Source organism: Chiloscyllium plagiosum, unplaced genomic scaffold, assembly GCF_037043375.1.
Source record: "Chiloscyllium plagiosum isolate Xiang-an unplaced genomic scaffold, Cpla_swu_hap1 HiC_scaffold_4, whole genome shotgun sequence".
Classification (NCBI taxonomy): Eukaryota; Metazoa; Chordata; class Chondrichthyes; order Orectolobiformes; family Hemiscylliidae; genus Chiloscyllium; species Chiloscyllium plagiosum.
In genome coordinates, this window is record NW_028270142.1 from 57,860,040 (window position 1) to 57,881,598 (window position 21,559).

General features: G+C 41.8%; 1 protein-coding gene across 3 annotated transcripts in view; it reads right to left on the reverse strand.

Moving 5' to 3' along the window:
- The window catches only part of LOC122549488 (arf-GAP with SH3 domain, ANK repeat and PH domain-containing protein 1-like), a 365,329-nt gene that overhangs the window by 173,278 nt on the left and 170,492 nt on the right, over positions 1–21,559 (reverse strand). For all 3 annotated transcript variants that reach the window (XM_087986272.1, XM_087986271.1, XM_087986270.1), the window contains one exon: positions 18,391–18,477. In XM_087986272.1, the coding sequence (XP_087842398.1) occupies positions 18,391–18,477 (87 nt within the window). The remainder of the gene's footprint in view (positions 1–18,390; positions 18,478–21,559) is intronic.

Sequence of the window (21,559 nt, forward strand, 5' to 3'; positions counted from 1 at the left end):
TACATGTTAAATCAATCTGCTCTTTGTTCCAGGTGAAGTCTATTTTATTCTAGTCTATAAATTAGACCCTTTCACTTTGGTACCTGACTAGGCTCATTGCTGCTGGAATGGCTGTCCAGATGCCAGTGCACAAGAATCACTTTGGAGATCTTATTATAGGTAAGAATTCCTTAATTGGCATTTACATTCTGTATCAACAATGCATCAGATCTCACAATAAAGTTTGTTTATGACTGTTTTTGTCCAGGCTTTGAGAGCTGGAACAAGTAGTTTTCTATAATATAATCTCTAACTGGTTCAGAATTGCCTTTAAGCAGATTCTTTACCATACCTATTTGGTATAAGTACAGAGTTAGGTGATTACTGTGCTCAGCGAGTAAGGAGAGCAAGGTACAGGCAAGTTAAGATTCTTTTGTCTTTCTTTGTGTAAAGGGGCAAAGTGACAAGCTCATCCTGCTAGATGTGGAAAATCAGGGAGCAGTCTAGTATCCTTGACTGCAGAATGTTGGGGGGGGGGCGGGGGAGAAAAGAGGAAAAGGAAGAAGAGCGGACACAGCCTCTCAGGGTAGAACAACAGCAGCAGCCATGCCTGGGACATTACAACGAGCTCTGCCATTAAGCACGGTTGGGCAAAGTCTAAGTATGCGATAATGTTAGCAGACCCAATGGTTAGGGGCACAGACAGGCGTTTGTGTCCACACCCAAAATTCCAGCAGTGTGTTGCCTCCCTGGTGCCAGGATCAAAGACATCTCAGAGGTTGCATGAAATTCTTAAGGGAGAAGGATAAACAGCCAGAGGTTGTTGTGCGCATGGGTACTAATGACACAGCTGGAAAGAGGGATGAGGTCCTGTGGAGTGAGAACAGGGAGCTAGGAAAGCTGAAAAACAGGACCGAGGGGGTCACAATCTCTGGGTTACTACCAGTGTCATGTGCTAGTGATGCAAGGAATAGAAAGTAGGACTGATGAATGTGTGGCTAAAAAGCTGGTGTAGGGGGCAGGGTTGCAGGTTCTTGGATCATTGGGACTTCTTTTCGGGCAGGGGCAACCTGTACAAGAGGGATAGGTTGCACCTAAACTGGAGGAGAACCATTATCTTCGCAAGAAGGTTGGCCAGTGCTACTCAGGAGAGTTTATACTAGAGCAGCAGGTCAGCAAGTGGAGGGGAAGGTACTAGAAAGGAAGGACAGACAGAGACAAGTAAATGAACACAATGGTACAAATGGGCTGAAGTGTGTTTATTTCAAAGCAAGGATTATTATAGGTAAGATATATATGCTTAGAGCTTGGATCAGTACATGGGACTATGATGTTGCAGTCATAACAGACGTGGCTGAGGGGGACAGGATTGGCTGCTCAATGTTCCAGAGTTTTGTTGTTTTAGATGAGATGGAGAAGAAGGTAAGAGAGATGATGGAGTTGCACTACTAATCAGGGAGAAAGTCACATCTGCATTCAGAGAAGACATCGAGGCAAAATTGGTACAGCTCAAAAATAGGATGTGTGCAATCACTCTGATAGCATTATACTTTGGCCCCCTGACAGCCACTGAGGAACAATGTAGACACATTATGGAAAAATGCAATATTAACAGGGTTGTGGGTGAGTTCAACTTGCCCAATATTGATGGGACTCCCTTAGAGGAAAGGGCAGAATTTGTTAAGTATATACAAGAGGGATTCTTGAAACAATATGTGGATAGTTCAGCTAGAAGAGGGGCCAGACTGGACCTTGCATTGACTAATGAGTCTGGCCTTTCAGTAGGTTCGCACTTTGAAATCCTTAAGTTTTAAGAATAAGGGTGAATCAGGATCCTGTGGAAAGGTATTAAATTGAGGGAGGGAAAATTACATCAGTATTAGGCAGGAGCTAGGAAGTGTTCATTGGGAGGAGCTGTTATTGGGCAAGTCCACATTTGACTTGTGGAAGTTGTTTAAAGACCTACTGATCAGAGTTCAGAGCTGGCATATTCCATGAAGGAGAAAAGACAAGGATGGCAAGGTGAGGGACATTTGGATAACGAGGGAGGTTGTGAATTTAGTCAAAGGGGAAAAAAAGCTTATGTAAGGTTTAGGAAGCTAAAATCAGACAGGATCCATGAGGAATGGAAAGAAAGCAGGAAAAACTCAGCAGGGAATGATGAAATCAAGAAGGGGCAATAAAATGACCTTGGCAAGTAGGGTTATAGAGAATCCCAAGGCATTCATACATTCAAACAAAGAGGATAACTAGGGAGAAGGTAGGACTACTCCAGGATAAAGGAGGAAACTTGTGCTTGGAGACAGAGGATGTGGATGAGATTCTAAGTGAGTACTTTGTGTCAGTATTTATCCAGAAAGAGGATATGGAAGACAGAGAATCATGTGGAGCATGCTTATTATGCTTGGGCATTTTGAGATCAAGAAAGAAATTATGTTGAGTCTCTTGAAGAGCATTAAGGTGGATAAATCCTCAGGGCCTGGTATTTACCTAAAGTTATTGAGTGAGGCAAGAGAAAAGATTTCTGGAGCCTTGACCAAGATCTTTGTATCTTCATTAGCCATTGGAGGGGTCCCAGAGGACTGGCAAGTAGCTGATGTCATTCTTCTATTCAAGAGCAGAAATAGAGGCAATCTGGGAAACTATAGACCTACTAGTCTCACATCAGTGGTTGGGAAGCTATTAGAGAGAATTCTTAAGAATAGGATTTGGAAAGCTTTGCCTAATTACGGACAGTCAGCATGGCTTGTGAAGGCAGGTCATGTCTTATTAACTTGACTGAATTGTTCGAGGTAGTGACAAAGGTGATCGATGATGGCAGAGCAAATAATGTTGTCTCCATGATTTTAATAAGGCTTTCAACAAGGTCCCTCCTGGTAGGCTCATCTACAAGACTGAGATGCATGGGATCCATACTGACTTGGCTGTGTGCATTCAGAATTGGAGACAGAGGATAGTGGTGGAGGGTGTTTTTGGGGCTGGAGGTCCGTAAGACAATAGGTGCAGGAGTAGGCCATTCTGCCCTTCAAGCCTGCACCACCATTCATTATGATCATGGCTGATCATCCTCAATCCGTATCCTGTTCCTGCCTTATTTCCATAACCCTTGGTTCCACTATCGTTGAAAGCTCTATCCAACTCTTTCTTAAACGAATCCAGAGACTGGGCCTCCACTACCTTCAGGGGCAGCGCATTCCACACACCCACCACTCTCTGGGTGAAGTAGTTTCTCCTCATCTCTGTCCTAAATGGCCTACCGCTTATTTTTAAGCTGTGTCCTCTGGTTCGGGACTCACCCATCAGCGGAAGCATGTTTCCTGTAACTAGTGGTGTTCCACAGGGATCCATACTGGGACCTCTGCTATTTGATGACTTGCATGAAAATGTAGATGAATGGGTTATTAAGTTTGCAGATGATACAAAGATCAGTGAAATTGTGGATAGTGCAGAAGGTCGTGAAAGGATATGGGCAGTTGCAGATATGGGCAGAGAAATGGCAAGAGATTAACCTAGGTAAGTGTTAGGTGCGGCACTTTGAAAGATCAAGAGTTAAGGAAAAGTATACAGTTAATGTCAGGACCCTGAACAGCACGAAAATACAGTAGAATCTTGGAGTTCAAGTCCATAGCTCCTTGACAGTGGCCACTCCGTAGATGGGGTGATAAGGATGATATATGACATGCTTCCCTTTTTTTTGTTGGAGAATTGAGTACAGGAGTCAGGATGTCATGTTGCAGCCTTTTAAGACTTTGTTTAGGTCACACTTCGAGTGTTACATTAAATTCTGGTCACCACATTACAAGAAGGCTGAGGTGGTTTTAGAGAGGGTGCAGAAGTTTACCACGATGTTGCCTGGATTAAAGTGTATGAACTATAAGGAGAGACTAGAAAAACTCTGATTATTTTCTCTGGAACAGTGGAGGCTCAGGGGAGATTTGACAGAAGTCCATACAATAATGAGATGCTTAGATGGTCAGAAACTTTCTCCCCAGAGTTGAAGTGTCTAATACTACATGAGGCACAGATTTTCTTTGGTATCTATTTCACATTATACCTGATCAGCATTGCTGTGTGTCCATTCCTTCCCTCCACCTCCAATTTACAGCTTCAATATCAGCCATCTCATTTTCATTAGCTTGAAGTGAAAGTATAGTAATGGGACATACGTTCAACACCTGTGACCTTAGAGGTTTATGGAATCATCAAGGGCATGGATAGAGTGAATACATGATGTCTTTTTCCTATGGTGGGGGGTGTTCAAAACGAGAGGGCACAGGTTTAAGGTAGGAGGGTAAAGATTTGAAAAGGACCAGAGGGATAACGTTTTCCAAGATGATGTGGTATGTGTATAGAACAATCTGCCAGAGGTGGTGGATGCAACTGCAACATTTAAAAGGCATTTAGATGGGTATATGAATACGAAGGGTTTGCATAGAACGTAACAGCGCAGTACAGGCCCTTTGGCCTTCTATGTTGCGCCAACCTGTGGAACCAATCTGAGGCTATCTATCCAAAACTATTCCATTTTCATCCATTCATTTATCTAATGACCATTTAAATGCCCTGAAAGTTGGCGAGGCTACTACTGTTGCAGGTAGTGCATTTCATACCCCTAACACGGAGTAAAGAAACTACGTCTAACCTCTGTCTTATATCTATCACCCCTCAATTTAAAGCTATGACCCTCATGCTAGCCATCACCTTCCAAGGAAAAAGGCTTTCACTGTCCACCCTATCTAACCTTCAGATTATCTAATATGTCTCAATTAAGTCACTCAACCACCTTCTCTCTAATGAAAACAGCCTCCAGTCCCTCAGCCTTTCCTCATAAGACCTTCCCTCCATACCAGGCAACAGCTGAAAAATATGTTGCTGAAAAAGCGCAGGTCAGGCAGCATTCGAGGAGCAGGGAGAATCGACATTTCAGGCATAAGACCTTCTTCAGGAATTACCATGCAACATCCTCGTGCATCCCCTCTGAACCCTTTCCAAAGTTTCCACATCCTTCCTGTATTGCAGTGGTGAGAACTGTACTCAATACTCCGAGGAGTTGAGGGATATGAGCCAAATGCTGGCAAATAGGACTCGATCAGATTGAGACGTCTGGTCGATAGAGGTAAGTTGGACCGAAGGGTCTATTTCTGTGCTGTATGACTCTGTTCAAAGCACGGTTCCCTAAATTACAGCCTTGTCGACTGTGACCTTGCACCAGGCATTCCAAAGGCGCTCACTGAGCTTCCCAAAAACTAAACTGGCTTTGACAATGCTGCAGGATGCCTGGCTTGATAGTGGTGTCAATGGTCTAACAAGGTAAATGAATCTGTTTATAACCTCTAAGATTACCAATAGTAATGACAGTGGAAATTTTACCAGGAACTGGTTCAGAAAGTATCATTGAAAAGTTATATAAAATAATAAGTCAGCTGTTGTCAATATTTCATTATTGCTTGCATATCATCTCCAGGGTGAAGAATAAGATATAGGAATCAGGAAGTAGGACTTCAGTTTGTTTCAATAACTTGTTGTAGCACATATTGTTTTAAAGTTGAGACAAATGCTCAGGTATCGCGAATTTAATCTCAAATTCTGTTCAAGGCCCACCTGCCTAAATGTGTGAAATAATATCTCTGAACAGGTTGATTAAAACATGTAAGGAGCCCTCTTGTGATGTACTGGTAGTAACTCCTAGCCCCGGACTGAAAGACCCACCTGCTCCAGAGGTGTGTAGTAACATCACTAACTTATTTTTCTCATCAACCTGTTTAAAAAAGTTAACAGATTATTGTACTCCGGGAAATAACATTTGGGAAAGCGTTTAACTAAAGATCTAAAGGTTTACGGTTCAATCCTAGGTTTCAGCAATAATTGGCACTGTAGTCACCCCACCTGTGCCAGAAGGTCCAGGTTCAGGTCCCAGCTGCTCTCGACAAGTGCACTAACATCTCTGGAAATGTGTTGCTGGAAAAGCGCAGCAGGTCAGGCAGCATCCAGGGAACAGGAGAATCGACGTTTCAGGAATAAGCCCTTCTTCAGGAATGAGGAAAGTTTGTCCAGCAGGCTAAGATAAAAGGTAGGGAGGAGGGACTTGGGGGAGGGGCGTCGGAAATGTGATAGGTGGAAAGAGGTCAAGGTGAGGGTGATAGGTCAGACTGGGGTGGGGGCGGAGAGGTCGGGAAGAAGATCTCAGGTTAGGAAGGCGGTGCTGAATTTGATGGATTTGACTGAGACAGGGTGGGGGGAGGGGAAATGAGGAAACTGGTGAAATCAGAGTTCATCCCTTGTGGTTGGAGGGTTCCTAGCCGGAAGATGAGGCGTTCTTCCTCCAACCGTCGTTTTGTTGTGGTCTGACGATGGAGGAGTCCAAAGACCTGCATATCCTTGGTGGAGTGGGAGGGGGAATTGAAATGTTGAGCTACAGGGTGGTTGGATTGGTTGGTCCGGGTGTCCCAGAGGTGTTCTCTGAAACGCTCCGCAAGTAGCCGGCCTGTCTCCCCAATATAGAGGAGGCCACATCGGGTGCAGAGGATGCAATAGATGATCTGTGTGGAGGTGCAGGTGAATCTGTGGCGGATATGGAAGTTTCCTTTGGGGCCTTGGAGGGAGGTGAGGGGGGAGGTGTGGGCGCAAGTCTTGCACCTCCTGCGGTTGCAGGGGAAGGTGCCGGGAGTGGAGGTTAGGTTGGTGGGGGGTGTGGATCTGACGAGGGAGTCACAGAGGGAGTGGTCTTTACGGAATGCTGATAGGGGAGGGGAGGGAAATATATCCTTGGTGGTGGGGTCCGTTTGGAGGTAGCAGAAATGACGGCGGATGATGCGCTGTACATGGAGATTGGTGGGGTGGTAGGTGAGGACCAGTGGGGTTCTGTCCTGGTGGTGGTTGGAGGGGCGGGGTTCAAGGGCGGAGGAGCGGGAAGTGGAAGAGATGCAGTGGAGGGCATCGTCGACCACGTCGGGGGGGAAATTGCGTTCCTTGAAGAAGGAGGCCATCTGGGTTGTGCGTTTTTGGAACTGGTCCTCCTGGGAGCAGATGCGGCGGAGTCGAAGGAATTGGGAGAATGGGATGGCGTTTTTACAGGGGGCAGGATGGGAGGAGGTGTAGTCCAGGTAGCTGTGGGAGTCGGTCAGTTTGTAGTAGATGTCCGTGTTGATTCGGTCGCCTGAGATAGAAATAGAAAGGTCGAGGAAGGGGAGGGAGGAATCTGAGACTGTCCAGGTGAATTTGAGGTCGGGGTGGAAGGTGTTGGTGAAGTGGATGAACTGTTCAACTTCCTCGTGGGAGCACGAGGCGGCGCCAATACAGTCATCGATGTAGCGGAGGAAAAGGTGGGGGGTGGGGCCAGTGTAGTTGCGGAAGATGGATTGTTCCACATATCCTACGAAGAGGCAGGCAGAGCGGGGGCCCATGAGGGTGCCCATGGCTACTCCTTTCGTCTGGAGGAAGTGGGAGGATAGGAAAGAGAAGTTGTTCAGGGTGAGGATCTCCATGTACAGCGCATCATCCGCCGTCATTTCCGCTACCTCCAAACGGACCCCACCACCAAGCATATATTTCCCTCCCCTCCCCTATCAGCATTCCGTAAAGACCACTCCCTCCGTGACTCCCTCGTCAGATCCACACCCCCCACCAACCCAACCTCCACTCCCGGCACCTTCCCCTGCAACCGCAGGAGGTGCAAGACTTGCGCCCACACCTCCCCCCTCACCTCCCTCCAAGGCCCCAAAGGAAACTTCCATATCCGCCACAGATTCACCTGCACCTCCACACATATCATCTATTGCATCCTCTGCACCCGATGTGGCCTCCTCTATATTGGGGAGACAGGCCGGCTACTTGCGGAGCGTTTCAGAGAACACCTCTGGGACACCTGGACCAAACAACCCAACCACCCTGTAGCTCAACATTTCAATTCCCCCTCCCACTCCACCAAGGATATGCAGGTCTTTGGACTCCTCCATCGTCAGACCACAACAAAACGACGGTTGGAGGAAGAACGCCTCATCTTCCGGCTAGTAACCCTCCAACCACAAGGGATGAACTCAGATTTCACCAGTTTCCTCATTTCCCCTCCCCCCACCCTCTCTCAGTCAAATCCATCAAATTCAGCACCGCCTTCCTAACCTGAGATCTTCTTCCCGACCTCTCCGCCCCCACCCCAGCCTGACCTATCACCCTCACCTTGACCTCTTTCCACCTATCACATTTCCGACGCCCCTCCCCCAAGTCCCTCCTCCCTACCTTTTATCTTAGCCTGCTGGACAAACTTTCCTCATTCCTGAAGAAGGGCTTATGCCCGAAACGTCGATTCTCCTGTTCCCTGGATGCTGCCTGACCTGCTGCGCTTTTCCAGCAACACATTTCCAGCTCTGATCTCCAGCATCTGCAGACCTCACTTTCTCCACTAACATCTCTGGTCAGGTAGGTTAGTAAATATCTAATTGAGATTACAGATAAAACACTGAAAAGAACAAAGAATCATCTGTTTAATCGCCACTGATACTAAGGAAAAAACAGAAGTACTCCCATCTACAGTCATCATGGAATTGTAGATCACTTCAGTAAATTTGTCTGCACACGTCAGATTGTCTAAATGACATCTACCGATTGTGTCAAATGCCAGTATCAGGTCAAAGAATCTTCAGTTTTGTTCCTTTCTTCAAATTACCTAGCTTTGAAGAATAAATTGGGTCTATTCCCTTTGAGTCCAGAAAACAATTTAACAATGCTAGAAACACAAAGAAAGTTCTTGCAAGTACCTTTTGAGCAATAACAAATCACAGATTAAATTACTTCCCATTTCTGAGAGATGGACAATTAAAGCGTCTTTAATTCAGCCTATGAAGTGATCAGGCAAACAATATGTTGAGGGGTTCGGCTAAGAAGTCACCACTAGGTTTGTACATCACAGGTGTCACTACATTTCAGCCAAGTATCTTGTCATTCAAAAGCAACCATATGGTCTTTTCAGCCTTGGGAGATACAAATTCTTCAAAAGTATAATTGATGGTAAATTGAGGCAATCTGATGAAAGTTAATTCATCACCTGTGCTTCAGTTGGTCACGCCGACATCTGAATATCAGGCCTCAAGATCTACCAACCTTCAGTCTTATTAGTCAAACAACTTTTCAATTTTTTTTTCAACTTCTCATTTTCCCTAGTCCTTTGGATCCACAATTCTGGTAAATTGCTTGTATTTTCCTCAAAGAAGACAGACAAATATTGTTTAGCTTGTGTGCACATCACAACACAACACATGGAATGAACACATTTGTCTTAGCCAAACATTTTCTTTTCATATCCCAATAGAAGCTTCTACAGTCTGCTTTTATATTTTAAGCTGGTTTACATTTATATCAAAAAAACAAAATTAAAAACCTTTTATATCTATACATTAGGCTCAAATATGATATCCGAAGAGCAAGAAAATCAATGTTTCGGGCTGGAGCCCTTCCTAATGAATTCCTGAAGAGCTCCGGCCCGAAACATCGATTCATCTGCTCCTCAGATGCTGCCTGACCTATTGTGCTTTTTCAGCAACACACAACTCTGATCTCCAGCATCTGCAGACCTCACTGTCTCCTTAAATAGGATATCTCCAAACCAAAACATTAAGGTCTAATTGTTAAGTGTTAACTAGATATGGCAATAGCAATTGAAGGAAAACGAGAAACAGACATTGCTTTGATTTGACTTGGGAAAAGACTAGTTTGCAGCGACACTTGGATTTGTCTATGACCATGATCACAGAGGAATGCTTGGGGAAGTACTTAGGAATTGCAATATATCACATGACATCAGATTCAAAATAGTATGAATTTGGGAACTTTCCACAATGGAGGACTTTTCAATATTGGACTGGATTTTGTGATACTAGTGCCGTGGAAACTCAGATTGAGCTCCAAGTGCCAGTTGTCCTGAAGGAGTCCCCAATGGGCAAAGGTAGTGAGACTCGCTTGTTGAACATGTCTAAACTAGTTTAAGCTAATTCTTTCAGCCACTAGTTTGCATAAGCAGAAATTTGGTATAAAGCAAAACTATTAGCTTACTCCAAGTGCATATGTCTTTGTGTATTCATTTTGATCAGTCATTAAAGATAAGCACTTTCTGCCTACCTATACAATATCTTACAACATTTTAAGTGTTTTTAGGCCTCTTATAATAAAATCCTTCCAGATTTACTGATATTTGTCAACTTTAAGCCTTTTAAATCTTATACAATGCTTAACTTCCTTTGATCTGTAAACTTGAGAGAATTTTGCGCTTTGAAGGAATGTATAGATGCTGTTAACCAAGTTAGCAATTCTTCAAAGTATTATCCTGGTATTAGATAAGATTTTACACTGTTTGAAGAGAGTTATTTCAATTATATTAGAGCTCCAAGGGTTGCTTTTTAAGAAGGTTCTTTTACAAGATAATAAATTAGCCATGTTTTGTTACTTAATAGATCTAATATAACCTATTCTCAAGCCAATTTCTCAACACAATGCTGCAAAATCATTCCTAACACATGCCACAAACACATCCTCCACAATATTAGTACTTATTCTATTAATGCACATTGAACCCACCCACCATGCTACAAGCTCCTCTAAGATCCTGATTAATACCAGGCCCCACACTATCACTGCTGCTTGAAGGCCTAGAAGCAACCCTTACTGAGGTTTGCTGCTCCTTTGCTATTTCTTATCGCCAAGCAAATATATTCTACATTTTGTTCTTACCATCTGAAACCTCTCTCCCCCCCCCCCCCACCCCCCTCATTAATGTGCTGGTCCGATCCCATCTGACCACAAAACCACTTTTTTGCCTGTCCTTCCTAAACATTCACTCTCCTTTAATACCAATTCCCAGTCTTGGTCACCCTGTAACCATATTTTCAAAATGGTAATTAGATTATAACTATTTATTTTTATTTGTGCTTTTAAATATTCTACTGTTAATGGAATGCACGCAATGGCCTTTAAAGATTCTGCTTTTTAAACTTATTTTATTTTCACCATTATATTTTCCACTTATTTTAACTTCCTATAATCAGCTTTACAACGTTTCAGTTTGAGTTACCTCTCAAGTTCCCACCCTCCAGGTTAGATTAAAACCTCCACAGTAGCATTACCAAACCTCCCTGCTATCAGACCTGATGCTAGAGGTGTAACTTGCCCAGCTTGTATTGGCCCCAACTGCTCTAAAAGCAGTCACAATGCCTCAGAAATCTGTGCTTTCCATCCTGCCCCAATTCTCTAACCAAATGTTCAATTGATCAGTCCTCCTATTTCTATGAGCTATTAGGATTACTTCTATTGAAGCCATGCTTTTTAAAAACTTTCCTTCCTAAAATCTGCTTTCATGATCTCATACCTCTTCCCGCTTATGTTGGGAGCAACGTGGACCATGATCTCTATCTGTTCACTCTCTCCAGAAGGATGCTCGGCAACTGTTGGAACATCCTTGCCCTTTGCAATAGTGAAGCAAAGCACCATCCTGGAGTCATGTTTTCTATCACAATGAGATCTGTCGGTTCCCCTTACTATGGAATCCCTCATCACTCTTTCTCTTCTGTAGTACTTCTCCCCTCTTTTATAGCTCAGAGTCATAGAGATGTACAGCATGGAAACAGACCTTTCGGTCCAACCCGTCCATGCCAACCAGATATCCCAACCCAATCTAGTCCCATCTACCAGCACCCAGCCCATATCCCTCCAAACTCTTCTTTTTCATATACTCAACCAAACGGCTCTTAAAATGTTGCAATTGTACCAGCCTCCACCACATCCTCTGGCAGATCATTCCATGCACATACCACCCTGTGTAAAAAAAGTTGCCCCTTAGGTCTCATATTTTTCCCCTCTCACATGAAACCTATGCCCTCTAGTTTTGGACTCCCTGACCCCAGGGAAAAGACTTTGTCTATTTACCCTAACTATGCTCCTCATAATTTTGTAAACCTCTATAAGGTCACCCCTCAGCCTCCGATGCTCCAGGGAAACCAGCCCTAGCCTGTTCAGCCTCTCCCTGTAGCTCAAATCCTCCAAACCTGGCAACATCCTTGTAAATCTTTGCTGAACCCTTTCAAGTTTCACAACATCTTTATGATAAGGAGACCCGAACTGTACACAATATACCAACAGTGGCCGAACCAATGTAATTAAACACCCAGCTACTCTAGTCCCATTTTCCATCACTTAGTAGAGAGTTTTGGATGCTTTAGCTTTAAGCAGTCATCTAAATACTTAAATGCTGTGATGATTCTTGCCATTAATATCTTCTCAGGCAGAGATACCTATGCTCTCGGGGTGAACAAAATTCTCAAATCCCCTCTAAACCTCTTGCATTTTACCTTGAAACTATGCCACCTACTTATTTACCCCTCCACTCCCTTCAACTACCCTATGAGGTCTACAAAATTGTGGGACAATCATATTGAAGTAGAGCATCTGTAATATATTAATACATGCTCAAATTCCACTGTACAATTTGGGTAGTGAAGAATCACCAGCATGATAATGATCATCTCTCATTCTTCTAACACTGTTGAATAAAGTTCTAGTTTACTCTGCCACTTATGAGTCAACCGTTTTATCCCAGGAACAGAAATTTTCAACTGTATTTGTTTAGAAGCTATTTGCCAACTAGTGATTCCTCTAGAATTATTGTGCACAATCCATTTTTGTTTTCTCATGCATGGATTATTTAACTCTTCTGTGCAGCCATTTGCATGCGTTACTTCTTTCATAACAAGGCTTGTGCAGTGTATTTTTCCCCTGTGTGACCATGCTGCTTAGAAGAAATATTACAGCCAACTTGAAAGATACAGAATACTGTAAACAGTTTTTGAATGCTCTGATCACTTTTTTGGGAGAAATTACACAGGCATCGAACTTCAGTCAGGTCTCCTCTGAACAATCCAAAAGATTTTCAGTGTCTAAGATTTTCCAAGCTAAAAATCAATGCCTGATTATTCTAGAACCAAAAAGCCAGATTGTGTGTTTCAATATTTTCTTTCTTCTCACAATATAAACAAACTTCCATTAACACGGAGTGGGGAAGCGGTAGGCGTGGGGGCAGGAGTGGGGGAGAAGGGGTGGGGGGGGGGGGGGGGGGGGAGAAGGAGAGGAGGAAAAGAAGGGTGTGGGGCAGAGGTAGGGTTGGGAAATGGGAATTGGAGTAGGGGTAGTACTGGGGGATGGAGTGTGGGCAAGGGGCAGGGGTGGGAGTGGGAGTGGGAGTGGGAGTGGGGGGGTGGGAGATGATGGTGATTTTGGAGAACACCAGGTTATTAACCTTCTTTTTGTACTATTGCACATTCAATTTTAACTTGGATGCAGCACTAAGCCAGGCTGATTGGGTCTGGTGGCTTCATCTCCTTTGCCCATCAGCAGAATAAAAAAAAAGAGCACTGTCTTCTTCTACACCTCATTGACTATCAGCATCTCGAGGTGTCCATCAGTGAGGCAGAGAACTAACTTGTTACTGTAGCTCAAGCACTCTGTGATAATGACGTAACACCACAGTGTAAAGGTAGTTCTTGAATTGCTGCATCAGAAGTGGTGTGCAGTTGAGCTTAAAGTATGACACCAGTAGTGTGAATACTAGAAAGCCCCAGCAGCAGCAAGCACTTCTGCCTAATATACTGCATGACTCCATAAGAAAGATGGGCACAGAGCCTAGATGCATAATTTGGGGAAGGCAGGAAGATTGAGAACAGTCAGAGCCATGACAGACTGGGTGCCATGAATCTTTCAAAAAAGACATTAAGTAAAAGCGAGAAAGTGCAAACCACTGTGCTTCTTTAGCTTCACAAGTAACTGTGCAAGAGAAGGAGATTAATACCAAAACATGAAATTGAAGTTATACCCAAAACATTACTTTAGGGTCACCAAATACAAAATGGCAAGGAGGCACAAGTTAAAATGAAGGATAATTATGGGGCCAATTCAAACAAGGAAATACAGTTAACATAAAAATAACCAAGGGTCAGTTGCAGTACAGAACTTAATTCCTACTCAGTGACTACAGGTAACTGTTCTTTTCATGTCAAACAAAACGAGTTCAATATTTTGACTAGATTCATAAGTACAAGAGGCAAAGACATCAGACTTATTAACAATTATAGTGGATCCTATTATGGAGAAAATGTGATTTTTTTTGTATATTTTATGAAATAACCAGGGATGGGTAAAATACCCTTCATCTTCTGTTCTTATCAATCAACAATAGTACTTACAATATCATAGTTCTATTAGTGTGGGGTAATCAAGACCTTGGCCTATTGATAGCATGATTAAGAGGCAAAGCCAAACAATGTTTGGAATTTCTACAAAACCATGTCGTAACAACCCAGAGTCCCTTAGCACTCCAAACACTCAACTGCATCCGCATTGTGTTTTTATTTGCAAACAATGAGAACTTAAAACAAAGTAAAAATGCCTGGAAAACACAGGTCAATCAATTCATTTAGAGAAGAAAAAAACTTCTTGGAGAATGACAGTGTCTCAAAATTTCACTAGATTTTCTATACTAATAGTTTTAACACACTTTTCAGAAACATTAAATTAATACTTTCCAAATTACCAAGCAATGCATTTTGTTTTCCAAATATTACCCAGTTAATTTACAACGTGGAAAAGCTTCCTAGGCTTCAAGAAAACAGAGCAGTGCTTTTGGAAGACAATAAACATTTACTGCCACTCCAGAGTAGAGTATAATAGCTGCTTTCTTTTTAATGTTTTGAACAAACAGTAATGTATGCATTTACAAAACTGGACAGAAATGATTTTTGACAATTGCCTACATATTTCAATGTTGACTACAGCTGCAAGCTAAGTTGCTCTCTAAATCACATATGAATGGTTTCTCTATATGACTCAAATGATTTCTTTATTATTGGCATCAATGTATTCAACCCATTTTGATATTACCAACCCATCACGGAGATTTGAAAATAAACTCAGTTCTTGGTAGGTCCGTGGCTTCCTTTTTTAAAGCAAAGACATTCTAGACAAAAACTGAAAACAAAAGGAAACAAAATCTCTACATACGTTTACAAGCAAACAGAAATAGCCTTACTGATGCTGGCAAGAGGAACTTTGGCTGTTATCTGCAGGCTCAACCACTCAATGCATTAATTCAAGAACTGGTTCAGCAATGGAGTCATACAGCACAGAAATAGACCCTTTGGTCCAACACATCCATGCCACACATGATCCCAAACTAAATTAGTTCCTCCTGCCTACTCCTGGCCTGTATCCCTCCAAACCTTTCCTATTCATGTACTTAACCAAACATCTTTTAAACAGTTGTTATTTGTACCCACTCCCTCAATGTTCATTCTACACACAAACCATCCTCTAAAAATTTTGCCACTCATCCTTTTTAAATATCTCTCCCCTCACGTTAAATATGAACCCCTAAATCTTGAAATGCCCCATCCTATGGAAAAGACAAGTACCATTAACTCTATTTATACCCCTCAATATTTTATAAACTTCTATAAGGTCACCCCTCAACCTCCAGTGAAGGAAGTCCCAGCCTTTCTTTATAACTCCAACCTTCCTTACCCACCAGCATCCTAATAAATCTCTTGAGCCCTCTCCAGCTTAATAATATCCTCCTGTAAATGGGCGACGAGAATTGGTCACAGCATGTGGAAAATCACAGACATGTGCCTTTTAAATATAAAATGTTTCAGGAAAAATTAAGCACAAAAACAAAGCATTCAACATTTTAATGCAAAAAAAGTAACAAGAAAAACAAATCAAAATTTAACTTTGGTTATTCAAAAGGATGCTTTGAAGATAAAATTAGCAACACAGTTGAAAAAGTAACCACCCTTTTTCAGAAATATCTAAAATCCAGTTCTAAGGAGGGGTATCGCCAAGTGAATCAAGCAAAATATCAGGGTTCATTTAATTTACTGAAAACTCCAGTGAACTGAAATACTATTCATTTTTAAACAATAACAATATCAGAAATAGGAAATTGCAATTCAATGTTTACTATAAAAAATCTAAATGAGATTAAAAACCTTTTTGTCACAAAAGCCACTTGTTCTGATATCAATAATAAACTTTTTTTCTGTTCAATACAACAATGTGCTAGTTCTCAAACATATATGGTGTCTCCGTTGTCATAAAGTTCAATTTACATCAATCTTGAATAAGCTTTAATCACCATCAATTCAAACACAAGTTACAAACTTTGGTCCCTTCCACTAACTTTGAACATTTGTCACCAATTCTATTGTGTTCTAAACTGGTTGTTTGGAACCATATTCTCTGCATCACAAAGATCATTATTTACTATCACCCCAAACCATTGCTGCTGAAATCCATGTTTTTATCACCAGTTTCAACTATTTCAATGCTCTTTATTTTTCCAGTCTCCAATTTACTTACACTCAGCTAAAACCTCTGCTGCTCATATCCTAATCTGCAGTCACAGTGCAATCACTCATCATTTTCTAATTTTGCTTGCATACATTGGATCCTATTCTTCCCATCATATATTTGAAATATACACCTTTGGCTTTAGGTCCTTTCATGACTTGCTCCTGTTCTTCTCAACAACCATCTCCAGCTTTGAAGTCACCATCTTGAAATCTGTGTCCTTGTAACCACTTTTCCCCCAACCCATCTCCCTTCACTGCAGCACCCACAAGTGTATCTCTGCTGTCTTGACCTCAAATCTATTGTAATGTTAAACAATCAAACTGGAAAATCTCTCTGGAATTAATGCAATATTAAAGGGTTAAACTGCACCTACTGAACATCCTGGAAGTGGATGGAGACAATATCCATGCAATAATGCAGATGACATCCACTCCATTTAGACACAGTCATTTGCTTCTACTGCCCTACTATTGTCAAATTAAACTATCATTCAGTGCCTTCCTTTCAGAAATGCTTTTATAGCCATCCAAAGTTAGGACATATCATACCTACATTGTCTTAGGGAACCACAGTCAGGAAGCTAGGTGACCCCTGCATAATAATTCCCCTGGATTAGGGCATTTACATTAGTAGGATGAGATCAATCTGAGATAATGTACCTAGAGTAACATGTGACTGAGGGAGTGGCTGGGGACTGTTGAGTGGCATGTGACTGTGGACGGGAGAGGAGTGTCTGTGTGGGGTCAAAGGGGTCATCTAGCTTGTACAGGCTTTAATAAACTTTAACTGTTTGCAGAAGTTGATGTGTGCAAATTGCATCTCATGTGAAACCTCAGGAAACAAACCTAACACTATGGGATACTCAGGCCACCAATGTAAATCCTCTGCCTGCTCAGCACAAGTAAAATACAATTCTGGCCAATATTTTGGTCACCTCTCCTAATCTCATTTTTACTAGCCTCTCTTTTACATTATGCCTCTGAGGAACACTGGATATTCATTTAGGTAGCATATAAATCCAAATCATATGAGACTGCACAAAATACAAATTGTTTACATGAAAACAAACAATCCACAATCTATTTCCACAATGTCTGTGGTAAATTTAAGAAACCCCATCAATTTGGGTCAGTAAGTAAGCTCAACTCAGATGCCTTATATTTCACAAGCCATACTCAGTCGTGAACTCAGTAACAAAAATCAGGTCATTGATTGAACTGATTTTCCAAGAATTTGAGATTATCCAAAAATTAAGACTTATAAGACCCATAAGAAACAGGAGTGGAAGGCCATTCGGCACAGAGTCCACTCCGCCATTCAGTCATGGCTGATGGGCATTTCAACACCACTTACTCGCACTCTCCCCGTATCCCTTAATTTCTTGCAAGATTAGGAATTTATCAATTTCGACCTCGAAGACATTTAACGTCCCGGCCTCCACCACACTCCGTGCAATGAATTCCACAGGCCCACCTCTCTGGCTAAAGAAATGTCTCCTCATTTCCATCTCCTCTAAATTGACCCTCTCTAATTCTACGGCTGTGGCCATGACTCCTAGTATCCCCACCTGACGGAAACAATTTCCCAGTGTCCACCCTTTCTAATCCATGCATTATCTTATAAGTTTCTATCAGATCTCCCCTCAGCCTTCTAAACTCTAATGAATTCAATCCCAGGATCGAATGTTAGGCTTATCATTCCAGGGATCATCTATGTGAATCTCTGCTGGACACGCTCCCGTGCCAGTATGCTCTTCCTAAGGTGTGGGGCCCAAAACTGGACACAGTATTCTAAATAGAGCCAAACCAGAGCTTTATAAAGTCTCAGTAGCACATCACTGCTCTTACATTCCAACCCTCTTTAAATAAATGACATGAGATAAATTAATCTAGTATCATCTGAATTTTTAAACTAAGATGCCATGATCAACCACCATAGCTGTTATACATTAGTTAAATCAATATACCTTTAACTATACATTAAAATATTTGATTACAAAATTAAAATTCTTACTTTATATATACTTACTTCTTTCTGTTCAAGTTGCAGTGAGGATTTGAGCATATCACGGAGTGTACACAGCTGCTTCTTTTCTTCATCCTGTGTTTGCTTGATCTGCAGAAAAAGGATTGATTCAACATCAATTGTGTTTGAGTTCCACACAGCTACCATCATTTGCACAGAAAAACAATTCCTAATTTCACTCCTGAAAGCACAGGCTCCAATTTTTAGACTTTGCTTCCGGCAGCAGACACTGCAACATGCAGTTAGTTTCCCTGAAACTACCTAAATTGCCACCCTCAATGTTCTGCAAAGTTTGATAAGAAATCACCCCTTCGTCATCTAAATTTCAAGGAATACAACCATAGTTGGTGCAATCACTCCTTGCAATTTAGTCTCAGATTCCAGACAAGATTCACAAATCTACATTACAGTTCTTCCCAAGGACAGTATGTCAGAAGTGTGGTGGCAGAACTACTCAGCATTGCAGGTGTGACCTGACTAGAGCTTAAGCGTAGAAGCATGACTTTGACCCAAAAAGGTTTCTATTCCTCTTGATAGAGGGGTCAACATTACAAACATTTTGATCATTTTCTACACTTGTTTATATGATATTCTAAATGATGCATGTAACTAAATCCTCCAGTTTCACTGGACCTCGATCACATGTAGCTCATCACCATCTGAAAATACTGTTGTATTTTTTCCAGGTTCCAAGTATATGACCCCATATTTGCTGACGTTGAAATTCATTTGTCTCAACATTGCACACACACTATCTTTCAGTATCTCATCCTAATTATATGTTTCTGATTATACCGTTTATCATTCCTATCATAGCTGAAATATAATATTTTATTGCAAATTTCAGCTCACTTCAGGTCAATTCACAAGAAATGACCAAGTTAAAGGAAAGCAATATTAATACTTTAGAAAAGGAAGCTACTAACTAGTTGGCACATGGACTCTGGTAAAACCATCGTCCTGAGCAATGAACCAAAGAATGGCCGTCATCTGCTTTGTCAAGTTGCAACATGCATGGTGTGTACACATGTTCTTTCTGTGCAAAGCATAGGGCCCTATCCCTTAGCATATGTAGCTTCGTGCCAAATTTAAAGGAACAATTCAAAATTAAGAGAACTTTGCAAGATTAGCACAAAGGAAGAGGTTTGTGTTTGTTGGAGGTCAGAAATCTTAGCCCCAGGACACCATTTTAGGATTTCCACAAGATAGTAGTGTCCGAGCCCAACAATTAAATCAATTGCTTCACCAGTGAGCTTGCCTCCATAATGAAGGTAAGTACGGATGTTTGCTGAGGATTGGAGCACTCTGCACCATTCACAACTTCTGAGATACTTTATCCACATGCAAAAATCTAGACACTATCTAACCTTAGGCTGATAAGTTGCAAGTACCATTTGTAATAAAAACTGCCAGGCAATGATTATCTCAAATCAAAGCGAGCAATTGCTCAATATTCAATGGCATTATCATCCACAAATCCCATCAACAATCTGGATGTTAACCAGTAGCAGAAATAAACCAGACCAGACGTATAAATACACTGGGTATGACAGTAAATCAGAAGTTTGGCAATTCTGCAGCAGGTAACTCAAATCCCTTTTCATAATGTCTCTCCACCATCCAGACAGCATCAGTCAGGAGTGTGATGGAATACTTTGCATTTGCTTGGATGGGTACAACACTACCAATACTCAAATAGTTCAACACCATCCGCGACAATGCAACTCACTTGACCGGTATCCAATCACTATCACAGATGGTGATTGACAGCAATGCAAATTACATTGCAACACTAAACCAAGGCTCCTTTGAAATCACCTTCCAAACTAGCAACCTATACCACATAGGGCAATAAATGCATGAGAATATGACCTGCAAATTACACTTCAAGCTACACAGCATCTAAATTTTGAACTATATTACATTCCTTCACTCTAGTAGAGTTAAGGTTCTTGAAATCCCTTCTCAACAGCTAGTGGTTACAGCGTATTACACCACAGAAGAGGCCCTTTGGCTCATCCTGTCAGCACTGGTCGTCAAGCACCTATCGACTCCAATCCCATTTTCCAGCACTTGACTCAAAGCCTTCTATGTTATGGCATTTCAAATGCTGGATCTAAGTATTTATTAAGCCTCTACCATTCTTACAAGCAGTGATTTCCAGAATACCCACAACCCTTGGGGTGAAAATATTTCTCCTTATTACCTTAAACCTATGCCCCTGTTAATTGACCCTTCCACTAAAATGGGAAATGTTTTTCCCTCAAGTCTCTACTTGTGCACCTCAATTTTGTAGACCTCAATGAGGTTTGCCCTCAACCTTCTCCGTTCTATAAAAAAAACTCATCAAGTTTCTCTTCATAACTGAAGCACTCCAACCTGCACAACATCCTGGTGGATCTCTTCTGCACCTTCTCCAGTCTAATCACATTCTTCCTATATGTAACGTGGCAACAAGAACTGCACACAGTACTCCAGCTGTCGCTGAAGCAACATCCTACACAGCTCCATCATAACCTCCCTGCTTTGACTAATAAAGACATATATGCCATGCTTTCTTAACCATCCTACCCACCTGCTCAATTTACTTCAAGGATATTGAAACACACAGCAATTCCCTGGTGATATTCAATACAAGACGACAGTATCTATGCCCCAGGGATTGCAATGTTCAAAGCAGGCAGCTCATCACCTTCTCAAGGGTAATAGATGATAGTTAGTCAGCAGCAGTAACTCCCATAAATGAAAAAGTAATCTCATTCAAAAAAATAACCAGCTGTACTTTAGAAACAAACGTCAAAATTTAATATCACCTTATTTTTGTCTCCACAGGAAGTTTAGTTCCAAAATAAATGACACTAGAATCTTTTTGAAAAAACCTTCAATTTTAATTTTCTTTTGCTTGCTACCCTCCTGAAGCCACCGATTCACTTTCAAATACAGCCGGTAGTCAACTGCTACTTTATTTCAATCAGTGGACAGTCGTTGGCTATTCAGAGGCATCACAGCCATGCCTAAAAACCATGCTGACCTGGCTTGCATGTGTATACAGCTTTCAGCAGGAGAAAATTGATCAGGAACAAAGCAAGCAGCTTCAAATGATTTCACTCTCTCAAATGTAAGGACACTTTCTGCAAGTACTATATCCCTATGATATCTCCTCCCATGCCAC